Below are 16,897 nucleotides of genomic sequence, written 5' to 3' on the forward strand. Positions count from 1 at the left end.
ATGAAACCCTCCTGGCTTGGTAAAAATATGAGCTCCTAGAAAGCAAAAGCATCGTGAAAATGGCTGTTTCACAATGACAAGTAGAGTGAGTGCTGAGACACCCATGCCTTAATTTAACTGTTTGGTGTAGCTTTGTATATGTATTTGATATCCTAACGTGTTTAAACTATCATTTTGTATGCAAGAGGGTATCTCCCCTCAAAATGACTTTTTTTCAAAGCTATGTATTTAAATTTCTATTCAAAACAATCTTATCACCTTCAAAGTACTCTCCATTCACTTAATGCATTTGAAATCTGTGATTCCATCTGTTTGGACGGCTGACAGCACCTCCCTTGTTCTTTCCTTCACCTCCTCTAGGTCGTCAAATTCTGTCCTTTCATGCCCTTCTTCATTTGCAGAAACAAAAAGAAGTAGTGCAGAGCAAGAGAGGCATGTGTTGTTGTTTTGCCAAAAACTGGCACTCTGAGATGGCTGTGTGAGCAGGTGAATTATCGTGGTGGCAAAACCAGTCCCGCAGCTGCCACAAATCGGGCCTTTTTTGTTGTACACTGTGACACAATCTTTGCAGAACCTCTAAATAGAATGCTTGATTAACAGTTTGACCTGGTGGAATGAACTTCAAATGAACTACAAGTTGACAATTTTGTCCCTTCAGGAAGTTGATGGAAGTCCAGAATGAGGCTTGTCATCAATCGACATTTTACCTTTTTGGAAATGAGAAAACCACTTGTAGACTTGAGTTTTTCCCATAGCGCTGTCTTGTCAGCTGTGTTCAGCAACACAGCAGTTTCTGCAGCAGTTTTCCCAAGCAGGAAACAAAATTTCACAGCCACATGCTAGTTTCTTAACTTGGCCATCACAAAAAAAAGGAGGTTCAAGCAAAATGGCTTTTAAGAAAAAATTCACTATGACCAGAGAGAACCTTCCCACACGATGCCACTGGGTGCACTAACTCAGAGAGTTGTCAGATGCTCTCCTAGTGTGGGAAAACGCATACTATGAAAGCTCTGCCCAGGGGAGTTTTCCACCTTGTTTTTTGGGCATAGTAACTTTCTTCCAAGTAGAATACTACCTCAAGAGTTGATGAATGGCAGAGAATTTACAGTAAATAAGCATTTCTCCCAAGGTAAAACACCAGTGAAATTTTAAATAATTTGTTTTTGAATCCTATTAGTATGTTTTCCTTGATTAGCTTCATTTTTTTGTTGTTGTTTATTTCCCTTAGAGTTGTTATTCTTGTCGTTTTTGCACCAGGGTAGGTCTAGTTGTCAATTTCTAGGCAGGGGCGGTTCCTAAATGTAGAACTTCACAGACAGAAAAGAAGGTTTGTATTGAATAATAATCTGCAAGTCAAATGAAGGCTAACAGTCTGTCACCATCTGCAACAATAGTGATTTTCATTTGCTTAGGCTGTTGGCCAACCATCAATCAAGGCCAACAGCTGACACACATGGCAGTTCATTAAACCATTTGCTAATCAGGGGATTTCAGGAATGATTTAATGTAGTTAAAGCTGGACCATTTGTTTGGTCCCCATGCTGGGGTAGGTCATGCCATTCGGATTTCAAGGCTACTTTCCTCAGTGACCCACAAGCTCTTACAGCCTACAGCAAAGTTATACACCTCAGCACCACTGACATTCTGGGGCCTTCAGTCTGTTGTATGCGCCTTCCTTTCCTGGCTTCCACCCTCTCTTCCCCTCTCCAAATGGCAACTAACAAAAACGCCTGTCTAGATTGGCCACATGTCTTCTGGGAAGCAAAATGGTCCTCAGTTGGGCAGAATCAACGCCATATTAGAGACGTTATATTTCTGACTGTATTCTAGAAATTAATTGCCAGAACCCTAGAAACAACTACAATCTATATAGAACAAATAATGGGCAGCTCACATGGGTTTGAACACTAGGTCCCTATGTGATCTTAGGCACGTTACTCTTATCTCTCTGCAACTCAACATTCTCATCCACTAAGTGCAGTTGCAAACAGCACCTGCATCAGTGGAGTGATTTGGGACTATGAATTCGTATGTACAATGCATTTGGAAATCTGCCTTCCTGGTATATACTCACTGCCATGAATCAATACTGACTCATAGCAACTCCCTGTCAGGTTCCAAGACCATACTGTTTATGGGAGTAGAAAGCCCAGTCTTTCTCGAAGGGTGGCTGATGGTTTCAAACTGCCAACCATGCAGATCACAGCCCAATGTGTAAATCACTGCACCACCAGACTCCTGGCATATAGTATATACTACATAAACATATAAGTACTAATAATGTAGCTTTTGTTTACACTAAACACTATGTTCTTTATTTTTTGGCATAAGGAGGTACAGTTGAGTCTTCCCAAAAATATATTAAAGCATAAAAATGAAACATAGTTAATAATTAAAACACATTTTTAAATGAAAAAAAAAATGAAACATAGTTGATTTGTTGGTAAAGCCTTTAAGCTCACATTTATCCTTGTAGAAAGAGTTAGAAGGGATTTTCACAGGTAGAGATATAGTCAAACACCCTATGGCTATGTAACAGGCAATTATAATGTGAGAAGAAATTTGGACATGGGGAAAAACTAAGCCTTTCTGTTCAAAACGGCGTAAACGACATGTTCAAAACTGTACCTTGTGACTGGTACCACATAATTGCCAGGGAAAACCCCTATCTTGCTGGTGTGCATTGATGTCCCTTTGAACCAGCCATCCTGGCAGCGCTCAAACACCAAAAACATCTCCCCCTTTCTGAGCTCCAGCTCATCCTCTTTCCGGGGGGTGTAGGGATAGATAGCAACATACCTAGGATAGAAAAGAATATCCATTTCAGACTGATTAACACCAAACTGTTGAGAAAGTTTCCTGGGTAGAAAGTAGTGGTAGTTTGTTTTTTCGGTGCCAACATGGTACTTGTAGGAAGGTATGGGTAGAGGTTAGCCTGCCAATCAGGTCACAGACTGATGGTGACTCTTGGTGGACTGGCCTTCCTCATAAGAAGGGTCCTGGGACCTCCCATCTCTCTGCTTCCATGCTCATGCCCACGAGTCACTCTGGGAGCTGCCAGAGCCCTGGCAGGAAGTGTGCCCCTGGGCTCACGCGGGGCTTGCACCTGTGGCCTTCCTGCAGTCTGCGTCACTGCATGGGGCTGTGTGACTGTCTGAGGACGGGCTGAAGGACTAGCATCGGGCTGGGCTGCTCTCCTGAGACATACAGCTTCTTGCTATAAAGCTCTTTCGCACATAGCTAAGTATCACTGGTTTTGTTTCTCTCGTCAACCCAGCCTAACACAAAAGCCGTCAGTATTTGGTCTATAAACGTAGGCAGGTAGTGTAACCCTGGACCTGTCAATCATGCTGGTATGTAACTCTTTGTGCAAAGAGGCAGCATGCTTCCTGACAAAGACCTGCTGGGGCCGGTCCTCGCAGCGTGAGAGCAACCAAGTCACCAAAAGGAATCCAGAGATGCTAGAGAATGGCTGCAGCTTCTGACAGCGCCACACCTGCTCCTGGGGATTGGATACCCCCTGGGAGAGGTGAGCTCTTCCAGTGGCACTTGCTAGGCTTGGGAAGTAGCCTTAAATGAGGACACGTGGTACGAAATCCCACTGGGAAGCACAACATGCTGCTTTCCACGCACAGGCCAAACCTAAAGGTCTGAGCTGCACCAGTTTTGTGTGCTTGGCTGGGAAAGATACTGAATTTGAAACCGTCCAAGGAAAAGAAGGCCGAGGTTAGAGAAAGTATGAAATCACCCCACAATGCATGACTGTGCCCACCTACACACCCATGGAACCGGACAGCCAACGCTAACTCAGTTTCTCCCAATACTACTCTAAGCAGCTAAAGCATCCATCTACACAAGGAGGGACCCACAGAAATGCAGAGATGTGCTGTCATTTGTAGAAGCTGAAGAAGATAATTACATTTTTTCTGGACACTAATTACTGGGGGCAAGCAGTTTTTCACACGCACTCTAACTAGGTCTGATTTGTGTGAAATACCTTTCTGTGTTTAAGAGAGTCTAATGCAAGGAATAAAAAAGCTCACACACGAGCTATACACAATGGCAGTTCTATGCACACATATAATATTGCAAAGAAGCACACAGCTTCGATACTATGAAAAAACGCCCCTCAGCAGGATGGCTGCCCAGCAAGCACGAATATTAAACCCTTTCTGTTTCAGCAGCTCCCCAATGGCCTGCATGGCTGCGTGGAAGCTTGCAAAACACAAACCCACTTGGTGGGCCATAAGCTTGCCATCAACTCCGATCAGAATGGTATTTCTCCACCTCCGCTGTTTGGGCTTGGTCTTAAAGGGACACTTGAACAGTAATAAACGACACCCTCACTTACACACTGGGGCGAGTCTGGGGCCGTAAATGCACAATCTGCTCCGCGGGCATTGCTGCAGGCCTTGGTCCTGCTCCGGATGCAGCAGCACCTGGTGGTGTGGAGGCGACAGGGGCGGCCAGGAGCGGGGGTGGAGGGAGAGGAGGGTTCATCGTCTGAAAAAGGAAAGAAAGAAAGAGTGGGGGAGAAGGGAGGAAAATTACATCTTTTATTTAAAGTGGGAGGGAAATAGGATCAGAAATGTAAGGGAAATACCTTTAATGGACTCCACACCAAGCAGAACCAGCAGGGCAATTCTGATGAAAGCCCCCCACCCTCACCCCCACTTAAAAACATCTATCTTTTATTCCGCTTTCAGATCTTAAAGCCACAGGATCCTTTTCAGCAAACAGGTAAATAATCTCCACTGGGACAAGGGAAAGAAAAAGAGGGAAGGAAGAAAGCAACGCCAGCAGGTAGTTTTAAGATTTATAAACTGTCAAATCTGAATGTTTTCCATAAGGGCAGCTAACTAGGAATTAATTTGTGGCTGTTTCTGTAACCTGAAACTGAAACACAACACAAAACAAGCTAGCTGCATGCTCTATCACAAATCGCTCCCTCAGAAGGAAATTTCCTTTGATGCCTAGTCTCCCCAAAGGCCCAACAATAGCAAGCCTCAGCCACTGGCCCATAGTTGCTGCTTTTGTTTACTCTTTCCTTCACTTTGGTTGCCAGCCTTTGAAATCGGGTCTTATCAAGGATGGTGATCTTTAACAAGCATACCAGTGAAAAGCTGCTGGTTTCTTTATGGGTACAGCCCAATGGGGTTCTGCCTACAGGATTCCAAGCCTTTTGAAAATCAATGGAGCAATTGTTACCTTCTGATGTATGAACCACAGATAATTCTTTAGGGTATGTATTCTGAAACTCCTGGGAAAAGAAGCACAGAAAGACCACCTGCCTCCCCACCACAGTCTCCTCAAATATTTGAGACTCTAGATGTAAAATCTGGATCAAAGAAGACAAATGTACCTAGAAAAGTACAGATGGCTCCTAAATACAAGCCCATCCCATCCTACCCCACCCTACCCAACCCAGCCCCTATCTCAACCCAACCCAACCCCACCTCATCCCACCCCAACCCTAACCCCAACAGCTGTCAAGCTGATTCCAATTCATAGTGACCCTAAAGGAAAAAACTGGACTGCTCCATCAGGTCGTCAAGGTAGTAAATCTTTTTGGAGGTGGAGTGCTACAATTTTCTCCTGCAGAGGCTGGTGAGTTTGAACCTCCAGTCTTTTGATTCATAGCCAAGCACTTTAAACACTCTGCTCCTACACAAAGCTTCAACACATCATTATATTGACATGATAAATCCAATGATTTCTAAATCTAGTTCATAATAGTCATTTTGGGAGGCTAGAAAAGTATAAATCCCATCAACATTTACGTCATCTGACAACTGTTGATGTGCAAAGTGCTTTAGAAACAATAAACTGAGTAGGGAAAAATTCATGTTTCTAAATATATTTGATAACTGTTTCACCTATTATACTTGTTTTATTATTATTATTGGTGAAGTGACTTTCAGTAAGGAACTTTCCCACAATTCAGAGGGCGTGGTAGGTGAAAGTTTTAGTTCTAGCGAGCAGCTGCACCCTCCCAACGACAAGGTAGAGGTCAGTTCCAAAAATTAAGAAACTTCATGAATAACCCATGCCCCATACACTGAGTCCATTCCAACCCACAGTGACCCTATGTGGGATTTATTAGGCTGTAAATCTTTATGTGAGCAGACCACCTACCTCATCATTCTACCATTAGGTGGCTCGTGGGTTTGAATCGCTGACCTTATGGTTAGCTGTCCAACATTTACCAGGAAATGAAAAAAGGCACCAGAGCAAGAAAAATGTCAGTCAAATTCTTCACACAACACAGGGCAGCAGTCAGATTTGTTTCAACTCTGGAACTTGTATGAACTGACTGGGGTTTTGAGGAAGGGGCTCTGGTAGCCTAGTGGCTACATTGAATTACTAATACAAACTCAAAGGTGAGTGGTTCAAATCCATCAGTCACTTCCCAGGAGAAAGAGGAGGCCCATCTGCACCCACAGAGATGTAAAGTTTCGGAGACCCACTGGGTCAGTTTGACGCTGTCTGACAAGGGTCACTATGAGTCAGAATCGGTTTGATGGCAGTGAGGCTGGCTTTTCTTTGAGGGGCTGTGGAGAGGAGCCTTGATAAAGTAGTAGTGGATTGAGTGCCCTGTATGTAACTCAGTGCCCTGCGACTTATTGTCTCAGAAATCCTCTTTGGCAGTTCAATGGACTGCAGGGCAGTGGGGTGGGTACATAGCCACCAAAACCTTTAATTAGCAGAAGGTCAAACATGCCTTCCATCTGGCCTCATCTCAGTGACAAAGGAGAGAAAATCAGAGACCACTGTGGTCACACACACAGCCAGCAAATGTGATGTGAGAAACAGCTCTGTGGCTGGATGGGTGAGATGTGTAGTGTCTACACCAAGGGTCCTAGAACATTTTAAACAGGGGGCCAGTTCACTGCCCTCAGACCCGTTAGAGGGCCGGACTATAGTTTAAAAAAAAACTATGAACAAATTCCTATGCACACTGCACATATCTAATTTTGAAGTAAAAAAACAAACGGGGCAAACACCCGGCGTGCCGGATCAATGTCCTTGGTGGCCCGCGGACCGTAGTTTGAGGACGCCTGGTCTACACTGTACACAGAGGGGCACACCAGGGGAGTCAAAGAGTCAGTGGGAAAACCCACTATCTTTGAACCCTTTCCCACAAATTTTTGGAAGTCCCTCATAGAAAGAAACCATAAAATTACCACTTAGCTGATTTTCACTTAACTCCAAAAGCCCAACTCTCCAAATAGATGACCGGTGGCACTGCTGACCACAAGTACATGCTCAGTCAGGAGTGCCTCCCTGGGACTAGCAATAACCGCGGACAGCAAGGGCCGGATATGGAATGCCAGACATGGGCTCTAAGTGCCCCACTGCACACGCTAAGCAAAGTTTGGTTTTTAAGAGGAAAAATGAAAATGGCCTATCTCTTAAAAGGAGCCCCGGTGGCACCCTGGATTAGGTCTTGGGGGGCTAATCACAAGGTCAGTAGTTCAAGCACATGCTCTGTTCTGCATGAGAATGGCAAAGCTGTCCATGTCTGTGGAGAGTTAGTCTCTGAAATCCTAAGGGGCAGCTCTACCCTCTCCTACAGGGTCAATATAGGTCAGAATCTACGGCATCTACTCGAGTATAACTTGACCCGAGTATCAGCCGAGGCACCTAATCTTACCACAAAAACACCATTTAAAAAGTGCTGAAAAACTTGGATTATACATGAGTATAGACGGTAAATAGCAGATGTTTTATTTTTTAAAATGGTATCTTAACTTTATTTTAAAAAAGGCTGTATTACACTGCCTCCAAGAAGACAAAGGAAATAACCTTTCTGTGTGTAAAGAAAAACCAAACCAAACTCACTGCCATCGAGTCAATGCTGACTCACAGTGACCCCCTGTGGGTTTCCGAGACTGCAACTGTTTATGGGAGTAGGAGGCCCAGTCTCTCTCCCTCAGAGCTGCTGGTGGTTTCCAACTGCCCATTATGCGACTGCAGCCTGATGCTTCACAGCAACACCACCAGGGCTCCTCCTGGGTAAGGAAAGGTGATCTCTTAGTAGTTGAAAAGACAGACACCTATAGTGCTTTTACACAGGGTGACAATCAATGGACATAGGCTGTGGCACAGATGGCATTCACAGAGATCCCAAAGGTGGTGCCTGGGACAAAAACAATCACAACTTTCTTTTATCTTTATGGAAGCATGCAGTGGGTGGTGTTGCTATGTCACTGAGTCCAGTCCATTTCACAGCAACCAATCCCATGTGAAAGCAGAACTGCCCCATAGGTTTTCTAACAGATCGCTCTCCCATGGGGTTGGTGGATGGGTTTGAACTGCCAACCTTTTGATTTCAAAATAATCTCCTGGTCTCCTTAGACCAAAGCACAGATGATCTTAAAGTTGGGCCACTTTTTTCCACATGCTGGGTTAAGAATCTTCTGGGACGTGTGTCTATGTGCAGCCTGTGTGCGCTTAGGGTATTATAAGCACACAGAGAAAGTCTTATGCAAATAAGACTGCTAGACGTTGCTGCGCCCTGTGCAGTCTGTAAATGATAGGGCTCTGGTGAGGCCAGAGCTGTGCATGCAAGGAAGAACTGTAGGCTGTTTTATAACTAAACTAAAATACTCTGGTGATGTGGAAGTTCAAAAGGCAATCTACCGCATATTGTGCTTCAGGCAATCAGCTATCCTGCAAAACCTGACATCGCTACAGCACTGATCGCAGCCTGCACTCAACCTAGAGCTGACCCGCAGGCCTGCCTATTTAATAGTCCAGGTACTACATGCTATGGCGCACACACCTGCAGCAGATGAAAACATCCACAGGCGAAACACAAACATGTCACATTTCGTTAACAAGATTTGAACATTGTTAGAAATAAATACCAAATGCGGTTTTACTTCACTGCTTTTAAACAAAAGCTGTCATGTGTGTCAGAAGAGACCTGCTCCACAGGGGTTTCAATGGTGATCCTCTTTATGAAACATGTCTTTATTCCCTGACACCTCAGGGTGGAATCAAACCGCTCACCTTTCAGTTAGCAGCCCAGCACAGATCATACCCCTTTGGGACTCATTTTTATGAGCAACCAAGCCTACTGCCACCAAGTGAATTCCTACACGACTAAAAAGAACTCCTCCACAGGGTTTCAAAACAAAATCTTTACAGGAACACAGAGCCTCACCTTTCTTCATTAGAGTGGCCGGTGGGTTTGAACTGCCAATCTTGCTTAGCCCATGCTTAGCCTGTAGCACCACCAAGGCTTTTGTCACGAGACACTACCTGCTAAACTAATGCAGCCTGAAAATATTTCTTTTTCTTAATTTAACTTTAGGGAAACATAGCCAGTCTATATAACCAAGGTGTAGAGCTGTCTATAGCTAAGGCCTAAGACACAAACATAGAGATATATAAAAAAGGGCATTGTACTGGTAGGGAGTGACCAAGAGCAAGGTAATTGAGAGGAATTTCTGAAACCAGAATGAAGGCTAAACATGGTAAAGGGTTGGGAGGAAAGCGAAAGGAAATAGAGGAAAGGAGTAGGAGGCAAAGTGCATACAGAGAATCCTAAATACAGACATGTACATATGTAAATATATTTATGATTATGGGGGAAATAGACTTATGTGCATATATTTATAGGTTCAGTAGTAGGGTAGCAGATGGACATTGGGCCTCCTCATGCATAATCCCCCAATACAATAGCACCTCGCCCTGCTAAACAGTCATTGCAGGATACCCACCTTCCCGACATGATCACTGAAGACAGACGTGTGTGTAAGCAAACGTGGTGAAGAAAGTTGATGGTGGCTGGCTATCAAAAAGATATAGCGTCTGGGGTCTTAAAGGCTTGAAGGCAAATAAGCGGCCATCTATCTCAGAAGCAACAAAGCCCTACAGAGAAGAAGCACACGGTCTAAGCGAATACAAGGTGTTGAATGGACCATGTAGCAGACACCAAGGAACAAAAACAATCACTGTGTGATCACCTTCCTCACATAATCGCTGAAGACGAAAGTGTGCATAAGCAAGTATGGTGAAGAAGGCTGATGGTGCCCGGCTACTGAGAGATATAGCTTCTGGGGACTTAAAGGCTTGAAAGCAAACAAGTGGCCATCTAGCCCAGAAGCAACCAAGCCCACACAGAAGCAGCACACCAACATAGGTGATCGTGAAGGACAGAGGAAACCAGGTCTCAAACAACAAAGGTGGGGTGGTGGTGAGAATCACATCACCGTGAAAGAGGGGGAGTACATGATTGGGGACCCAATGCCCATCTGTAGACAGCTGGACATCCCTTCCAGAGGGGTAGTGGGGAGGAGATGAGTCACTCAGGGTTCAGTGTAGCAACAATGAAACTCAAAACCTTCCTTTAGTTCCTGAACGCTTCCTCCCCTCCAAATTATCATGACCCTAATTCAACCTTGCAGACCTGGTTATACCAGAGGATGTACAGCGGTGCAGTGGGGATCTGGAAACACAGGGAATCTAGGACAGACGAACCCCTCAACACCAGCGGTGGGAGTGGCGACACCAGGAGGGAAGGGGGTGTAGAAAGGGAGAACCGATCTCAGAGATCTATGTGTAACCTACTCTCTGAGAGATGGGCAATGGGGGGGGGGCGGATGAGGGGAGACGCCGGGGAGTGTAAGATAAGATATAATAATTATTTATAAACTACCAAGGGACTGGGGGTGGGATCGGGGAGGAAGGGGGACGGGGGAAAAAAGGGAAACCGAGCTGATTCCAGGAACCCAAGTAGAAGGTGAATTATGAGAATGATGGGTGCAACGAATGTATAAGGGTGCTTTGCTCAATTGATGTATGTACAGATTGTGATAAGAGCCTTATGAGCCCCAATAAAAAGATTTTTAAAAATGGGCATTGTTTTGGCATTCATTAAAACTGAGCTTCCTGCTTGCGCATTCATAGACTCAAATCTATGAATCAAGCCACCAGTATTTGGGAATGGTCTGAGGTGGGTACCCCAATTTCTAAATAATACCTGTAAAAAAAACAACTGAAAAGCAAATTTTCTAATGCTTGCTAAGGTAAAAGGCAAGACTTTTCATGCCCAATTCTGTTCCGCAGATCCACTGATCTTGAAATAGAGGCAATTTTGCATTGTAGAAGCATATGCTTTGGGGTCACAAAAATTTGGGTCCCACACCTGGCTCAGTCTCTTAGGGCAGTTCCTTGACTCCCTGTCGAGAAAAACGGGGCTGGGTTCCAGGCCACAGACAGGCCATATATGCTAGAGGATATGATGGCAGAAAGGTCCACGACGTGGGTGCGAAACCCTCCTCTTGGACATTCTCTTCTTGGCTGCTTGCCTCCATGTCCCCATGCAGACAAAGCTAGACCAGGCACAAATTCAACAGACAGAGTGTTCCTTTCCTGCCAACTGTCCCTAGGTATATGTTCCCTCCTGAAGCAGAAAGTGACAGCTAAAGGGGAGCTTTGGGTATTTCTGAGTGCCTCTCGTCCCATCTTCATTCTTCCCTACACTTCTGTTTCCCAAGCAACCCCCAAATTTAACTCTATACAACAGCATCTAAAGATGGTCTTTTTATATCCTGATGTGAACATACATTGGCTGAAGAGGAAACAGTTCGAGCTACTGCTTGGTGATGCTCCCTGAAGTCAACAGGCCAGTTTTAACAGCCAGCACTGCATCTGTGTACAGAGGTGTCCACACAGCCATTCAGGCATTTTGCTTTATTTTTCATAACAAGTGGGGAGTGGAAAAATGGAAAACTGAGCCTCATGATTAAAAGAGGTGTCAGAACTCAGTAAAACTTGGATAAAGATGTAAAGTGGTGAAGTTCCCCAGCCCTCTCAAATGGAGAGGGAAATTCTGAGAACTGTGAACTAAAGCGCGCGCGCGCGCGCGCACACACACACACACACACACACACACACACCTAGAGATCAATGTTTAGATGACTTTTTGGGAAAGATGTAATTAAAAAAATCTCTCTAGGAATGAAATTTTTCTTTATTGTTATACATTTCAAGGTGAGAGATTCTATAGTAATTAGTTAACTTGGTATATAAAGGGCCTGTTGAACTGTACAATGGGGTTAACAGATATTTGGTGTAAGCTGTCTGTCTTCTCTCCTGTCCTGGAGCACAGCAGATACTTACTTACCTTTGTACTGGAGAACCTCCCTTTCCAGCCTGGAGTCTCTGGGGGACGTCAACTGTTAAGCAATTGCCAACAGGTTGGATGTTCTGAAAGGTCACAGCCATGGAAATTCCATGGACCTGTTCTACTCTGCACACATGGGGTTCATCATGAGTCAGAATCAACTCAATGGCAAGTGACAACAAGAAAGACCACTTCCAGGCAGAGAAAATAATTAATAATTGTTTCTAGAATGAATAAATGAACAAACATTCTGCGTTTCTACCCTCTATTTTTTATGTTAAACCATTTTATTGGGGGCTCACACAGCTCTTATCACAATCCATCCATCCATCCATCCACTGTGTCGAGCACATTTGTTGCCATCACTGTCAGCACTTTTTCTTTCTACTTGAGTCCTTGGAACCAGCTCACTTGTTCTCCCTTCTACTTCGTAGAGTTCTATATGTATCAAGAGGTCTAGGCAACTATGGAAGTTTCTTTCATGACTTATTCATTGCTATAAATTCCAAAACTCTTGCCAATTCCAGACTCTTCTACCTCTCAAACAACTCCAGTCGGTGCCTGATCTCTGGGCTTCCAGACCCTTTCCTGCTTTTTCTCTCAGCAACAAATTCTCCTTAACCTCCCCAGGGATCGCAATGAGCTAAACATACAGGCTACCTCGAGGACTTGAGACCACTGCATTTTGTTTCTTTGAACACACTCATACATTCTGCATATGCATGTGCTTGTGTTTATACCTTCCTTTAAAAAACCATGCTAATTAGGTTATAAATATGTGGGATGTATCTGTTTCATAAGTTGTCCACCAGCAGTATTTGACCTGGATACCTTGTGACATCTTGCAACTAACTCAACAACACTCAGCCGGTACAGATCACCATACCTGTCTACTCAAGTCGTATTATTCACTCCGGAATTTGCCTGCCATCGTGCAGAAGATATAAGACTGGGATTTTCATCCTCCTCATCCCACAAAATTATTTGCAAGAAAACACAACTATTAATATTTTTCTGGCTGTGTTAGACAGACATAATACCAGCCTTGTTTGTAATGATGGGTACTTAACATCTTAACTATGACATGTGAAATATATGGGACATTATGTTCATGACTTCACTCTGCATAAAAAACGGGAAAAAAGTCCCTACTTTTGAGAAGAGTACTAGAACTAATTTTCACCTCTTATTCTAGTGATGGCATTTATTACCAAATTACTGACACTAAAAAGCACGGCTTCTCTTCTGAAAAGCCACATTCTACTGCTGGGATCGTGCCCCTCACTTGGGGGGCACTGCGCGTTTTAAACAAAACACTTTCCACAATTCATGTGGGATGTACAGGGCACACACTGTGGAGATCTCGCCACTCCCACCAAACATATTAAATCCCAAACACTGCTGCCAACCTACCAGGAACTTTGAGATTTAGGCCTCTCCTGGGGATGACAGCCAGGCCTGTTTATAATTACTTTTTCATTAAATGGAACTGGCACTGTAGCACACTGTCTAATAAGCCTCTTATTGTTTAACATGCAGGCTTACTTATATAATCCTAGGATAAAATGAAGAAATGCAAATTGTTTTTCAGTACAGTCATGCTCCCTTGTGACCACCGATTTGCCCTCGAGTCAGCTTGGCCATTTGCTATCTTGGACATTTTTTTCAGCCCCCAAGAACTGAAGCACAGCCAGCCTTATGGCTTTTCCACTAATTAATTTTTTTTTCAGATCAGAAAAGCTCAGCTTCCCCCTCTGCTCCCCCCTAAGAAATCTAGTTGGAGTTTTTCCACGCAAGGCAGTCATCTGGAAATGCAAGCAGCATCGGCAGTGTGTGTGCACTGGGATGGGACCCGATGGAAGGATGGTTATGGAACTGGCCTTTGGTCAGAATACTCGAGACTCACAACATCTCATAGAAACCACATTCCAATCAAAGTTCATTGAGCTTCGTCTTCTCCCCAGAGGAATCAAGGCACAACTTTGCCCCTTCACCAAACAGTCGTTTTACCAGGGAAGCTGTCACAGTCCAGGGAACATGTGCAAACATTCTAGCTTCTACTTCAGTACAAGAACATGCTTGACTCGGAGCTTCATATCATCAAGCTAGATAATAGAGCAGTGGTTCTCCACCTTCCTCATGCCACGGCCCTTTCATACAGTTCCTCATGTGGTGGTGACCCCCAACCACAACAGTATTTTCGTTGCTACTTCCTAACTGTAATTTTGCTACTGTTATGAATTGGTTGACCCCTGTGAAAGGGCCGTTCCACCCCCAAAGTTGGTAGTTACCCACAGGTTGAGAACTGCTGCTATAGAGTCTGATTCAGTATGTCCAAGGCTGAAATGCAAATTCTCTGCAGGGGTTTGAACCCGAATGAATCTGTTCAAAGGCCCACATTCCTCAGCCCTGAGAAGCAGCCTATAAACCAGAGCATAGAGATGAGAGAGATCTTCACAACTGTGGCTTCTTGCAGCTTCATTGCCTATCATTTGAGCAACAGAGAATCAAACTACTGCATTGTGTTTCTGCTACCCAGAATTGCATTTGTTTGTTGCTTCTCTTTTAGTTTTCTGGCTTTCAATTTATCTCCCTTGACTGTTCATTACTTTCTCCCATTAGGATGTTATAGGAGCCCTGGTCGTGTAGTGGTTATGAGTTGGGCTGTGATCTGCAAGGTCCACAGTTCAAAACCACCAAGTAAGTCTTTAGGAGAAAGACAGGCTTTCTATTCCTGTAAAGAGTTTCGGTCTCGGAACCCCACAGGGGCAGTAGTCCTCCCTGTCGTGTAGGGTCACCACGAGTCAGAAGGGACTCCGTGGCAGTGGTTGGTTTGTTTTTGAATGTTTCCAAGCAAAGGTGCTCAGATTATCTGTAAGATGCTATGTTTTCTGAAGGGAAATCAACTTTATAATGGCAGGGAGTCTTCTAATGCTCTAAGTCTATCTTGACAGTCATCTCCTCTTTCTCTCCCCCACCCTCCCTCCCTCCCTCCAAGTTGATTCCAATTCTTAAGAGATCCTATAGAACAGGATAGAACTGCAATTGTGGGCTTCCAAGATTTTAACTCATTCACAGGAGTATAAATCCTCATTTTTCTTCATAGTTGTGGAGAATACCAAGCAAAAACAAGCACCTAAACCACTGTTTCCCCAATACTGCACCCTGGAGGTGAGGGGTGGGGGTGGAGCAGACAATAGAACGATGCAGGGGGCTGCAAACCCAGATACCTACACTTTATCCTGAATTACGCGCTGGAGTACAAACATTTCCATTGCCAGAGGGGCGCCAAGTAATTTTCTTTTTCTTGAAAAGGGGGCAACAGGCTAAATACATTTATGAACATACAGCCTAAACAAGGAACCCTAAAACATAAAGGCTTGGTACCAATTTACTATGTGACCCAGATCAAACCTCACTTCCCTCATTGTTTCCATAAGGGTGTCTTTCTAAGAAAGAACCAGGATCTGGAAAGTCAAAGGATATAAAGGTTAACCTTTCAGAAAATCAGGCTCAACTTTAATGAAGATGAAAAGTATATTTCAAAGGTCTTCTAATAACTCCAGGTCACTGTTTAAAAAAAAATTTCAGGCTGCAAGCAAGAGACTTTCTCATTTTCGGGCAAGATTAACAGATAACAGCCGGGCGATAGAGAGCCACCACACATAGCCAATACCAAGAGGGAGCTGCAGGTGGAGTGTCCCTGGTTCACACAACTGAATTCTACCGAGAGAAATGAAGGTGGTAGAAAGCAGCACTTACCACAAGGGCCGCTTGGTAGGGAGCATCTGGTGGGAAAGTAAATGCGGAGCCAGCTGTCACTGGGCTACTTGGGGGTGGGGTCACAATTAAGCCAGTGGTACTTATATGAACCTGCCAAAACAAAAGGAAACAAACACAAGTCATGACTTTGTGGGGAGGGTGGTGGTTGGATGTAGTTTCTATTTTGAGAAGCCAGAATCCCTTTGCATTTATTCAACCCACAGTTAAACCAGCCTCAACTCCTAGAGACCTCCATGTGCATCAGGGTTAAACATTGCTCTTGCATTCTCAGAAGCAGATCTAAGGCCTATTCTCCAAGGTGCCTCTGGAGCAAGTTAAGCACTTGCATTACTCCCTGGCTACCTGGTTCCTATCAGGTACAGGGACTCTTAATTGTGCTAGACACAGGGAAGTCATGTGATACAGATTGGCCACTACAGTGTTTCACATACAGAATGTGACTGCTGTTGGCTACAGCAAACCAAAGTGACCTTTTAAATGGTTAACCTTGGCTAAACTAGCCTGCTAATAATTTCCTTGAAGATCCTGTTAAGGTTGTTGTGGCTGTCTATTAATGTTAAATCTATGTTCAACTCTTTAAGTATCTTGCTATTTTCTGGATCATTTTTCATGACTCGGTCTAGCATGCGATTATTTATAAACCCTTTTAAGGAACAATGTCAAGCCAAATTAACTGTTTTCAAAGGTGTCTTATGTATGATACATTCCAAGATTAATTTACTAGAAAGAAATTGGGTTATGCAGGTCATTTCATTGCCTGTGCTCAGTTACACCATCAATTTCACTCGAACTGCCTTTCACGTGCAACTGCAGAATGCAGTGGGATAAAGTGGTGCTGAAGAAGTTGGCACGTAGGGATTAGACAGGTGAGGTGTTTTTCTTTCCTCTCCACTGGTGATGGAGTTTAAGGACCCCCGATGGAAGTTGTTAAGTACTGGGCTGCTAACTAAGTCAGCTGCTCTGGGGGAGAAAGCCATG

The 16,897-nt window shown here is 44.2% G+C and overlaps 1 protein-coding gene across 1 annotated transcript in view; it reads right to left on the reverse strand.

The window, feature by feature from the left end:
- SH3RF1 (SH3 domain containing ring finger 1) overlaps window positions 1-16,897 on the reverse strand; it is a 219,333-nt gene that overhangs the window by 26,283 nt on the left and 176,153 nt on the right. The window contains exons 6-8 of the mRNA XM_075564245.1: window positions 15,899-16,009; window positions 4,352-4,503; window positions 2,629-2,799 (exon numbers count right to left, since the gene is read on the reverse strand). Coding sequence (XP_075420360.1) covers window positions 2,629-2,799; window positions 4,352-4,503; window positions 15,899-16,009 — 434 coding nt within the window. The remainder of the gene's footprint in view (window positions 1-2,628; window positions 2,800-4,351; window positions 4,504-15,898; window positions 16,010-16,897) is intronic.

This window comes from Tenrec ecaudatus, chromosome 12, assembly GCF_050624435.1.
Source record: "Tenrec ecaudatus isolate mTenEca1 chromosome 12, mTenEca1.hap1, whole genome shotgun sequence".
Taxonomy (NCBI): domain Eukaryota; kingdom Metazoa; phylum Chordata; class Mammalia; order Afrosoricida; family Tenrecidae; genus Tenrec; species Tenrec ecaudatus.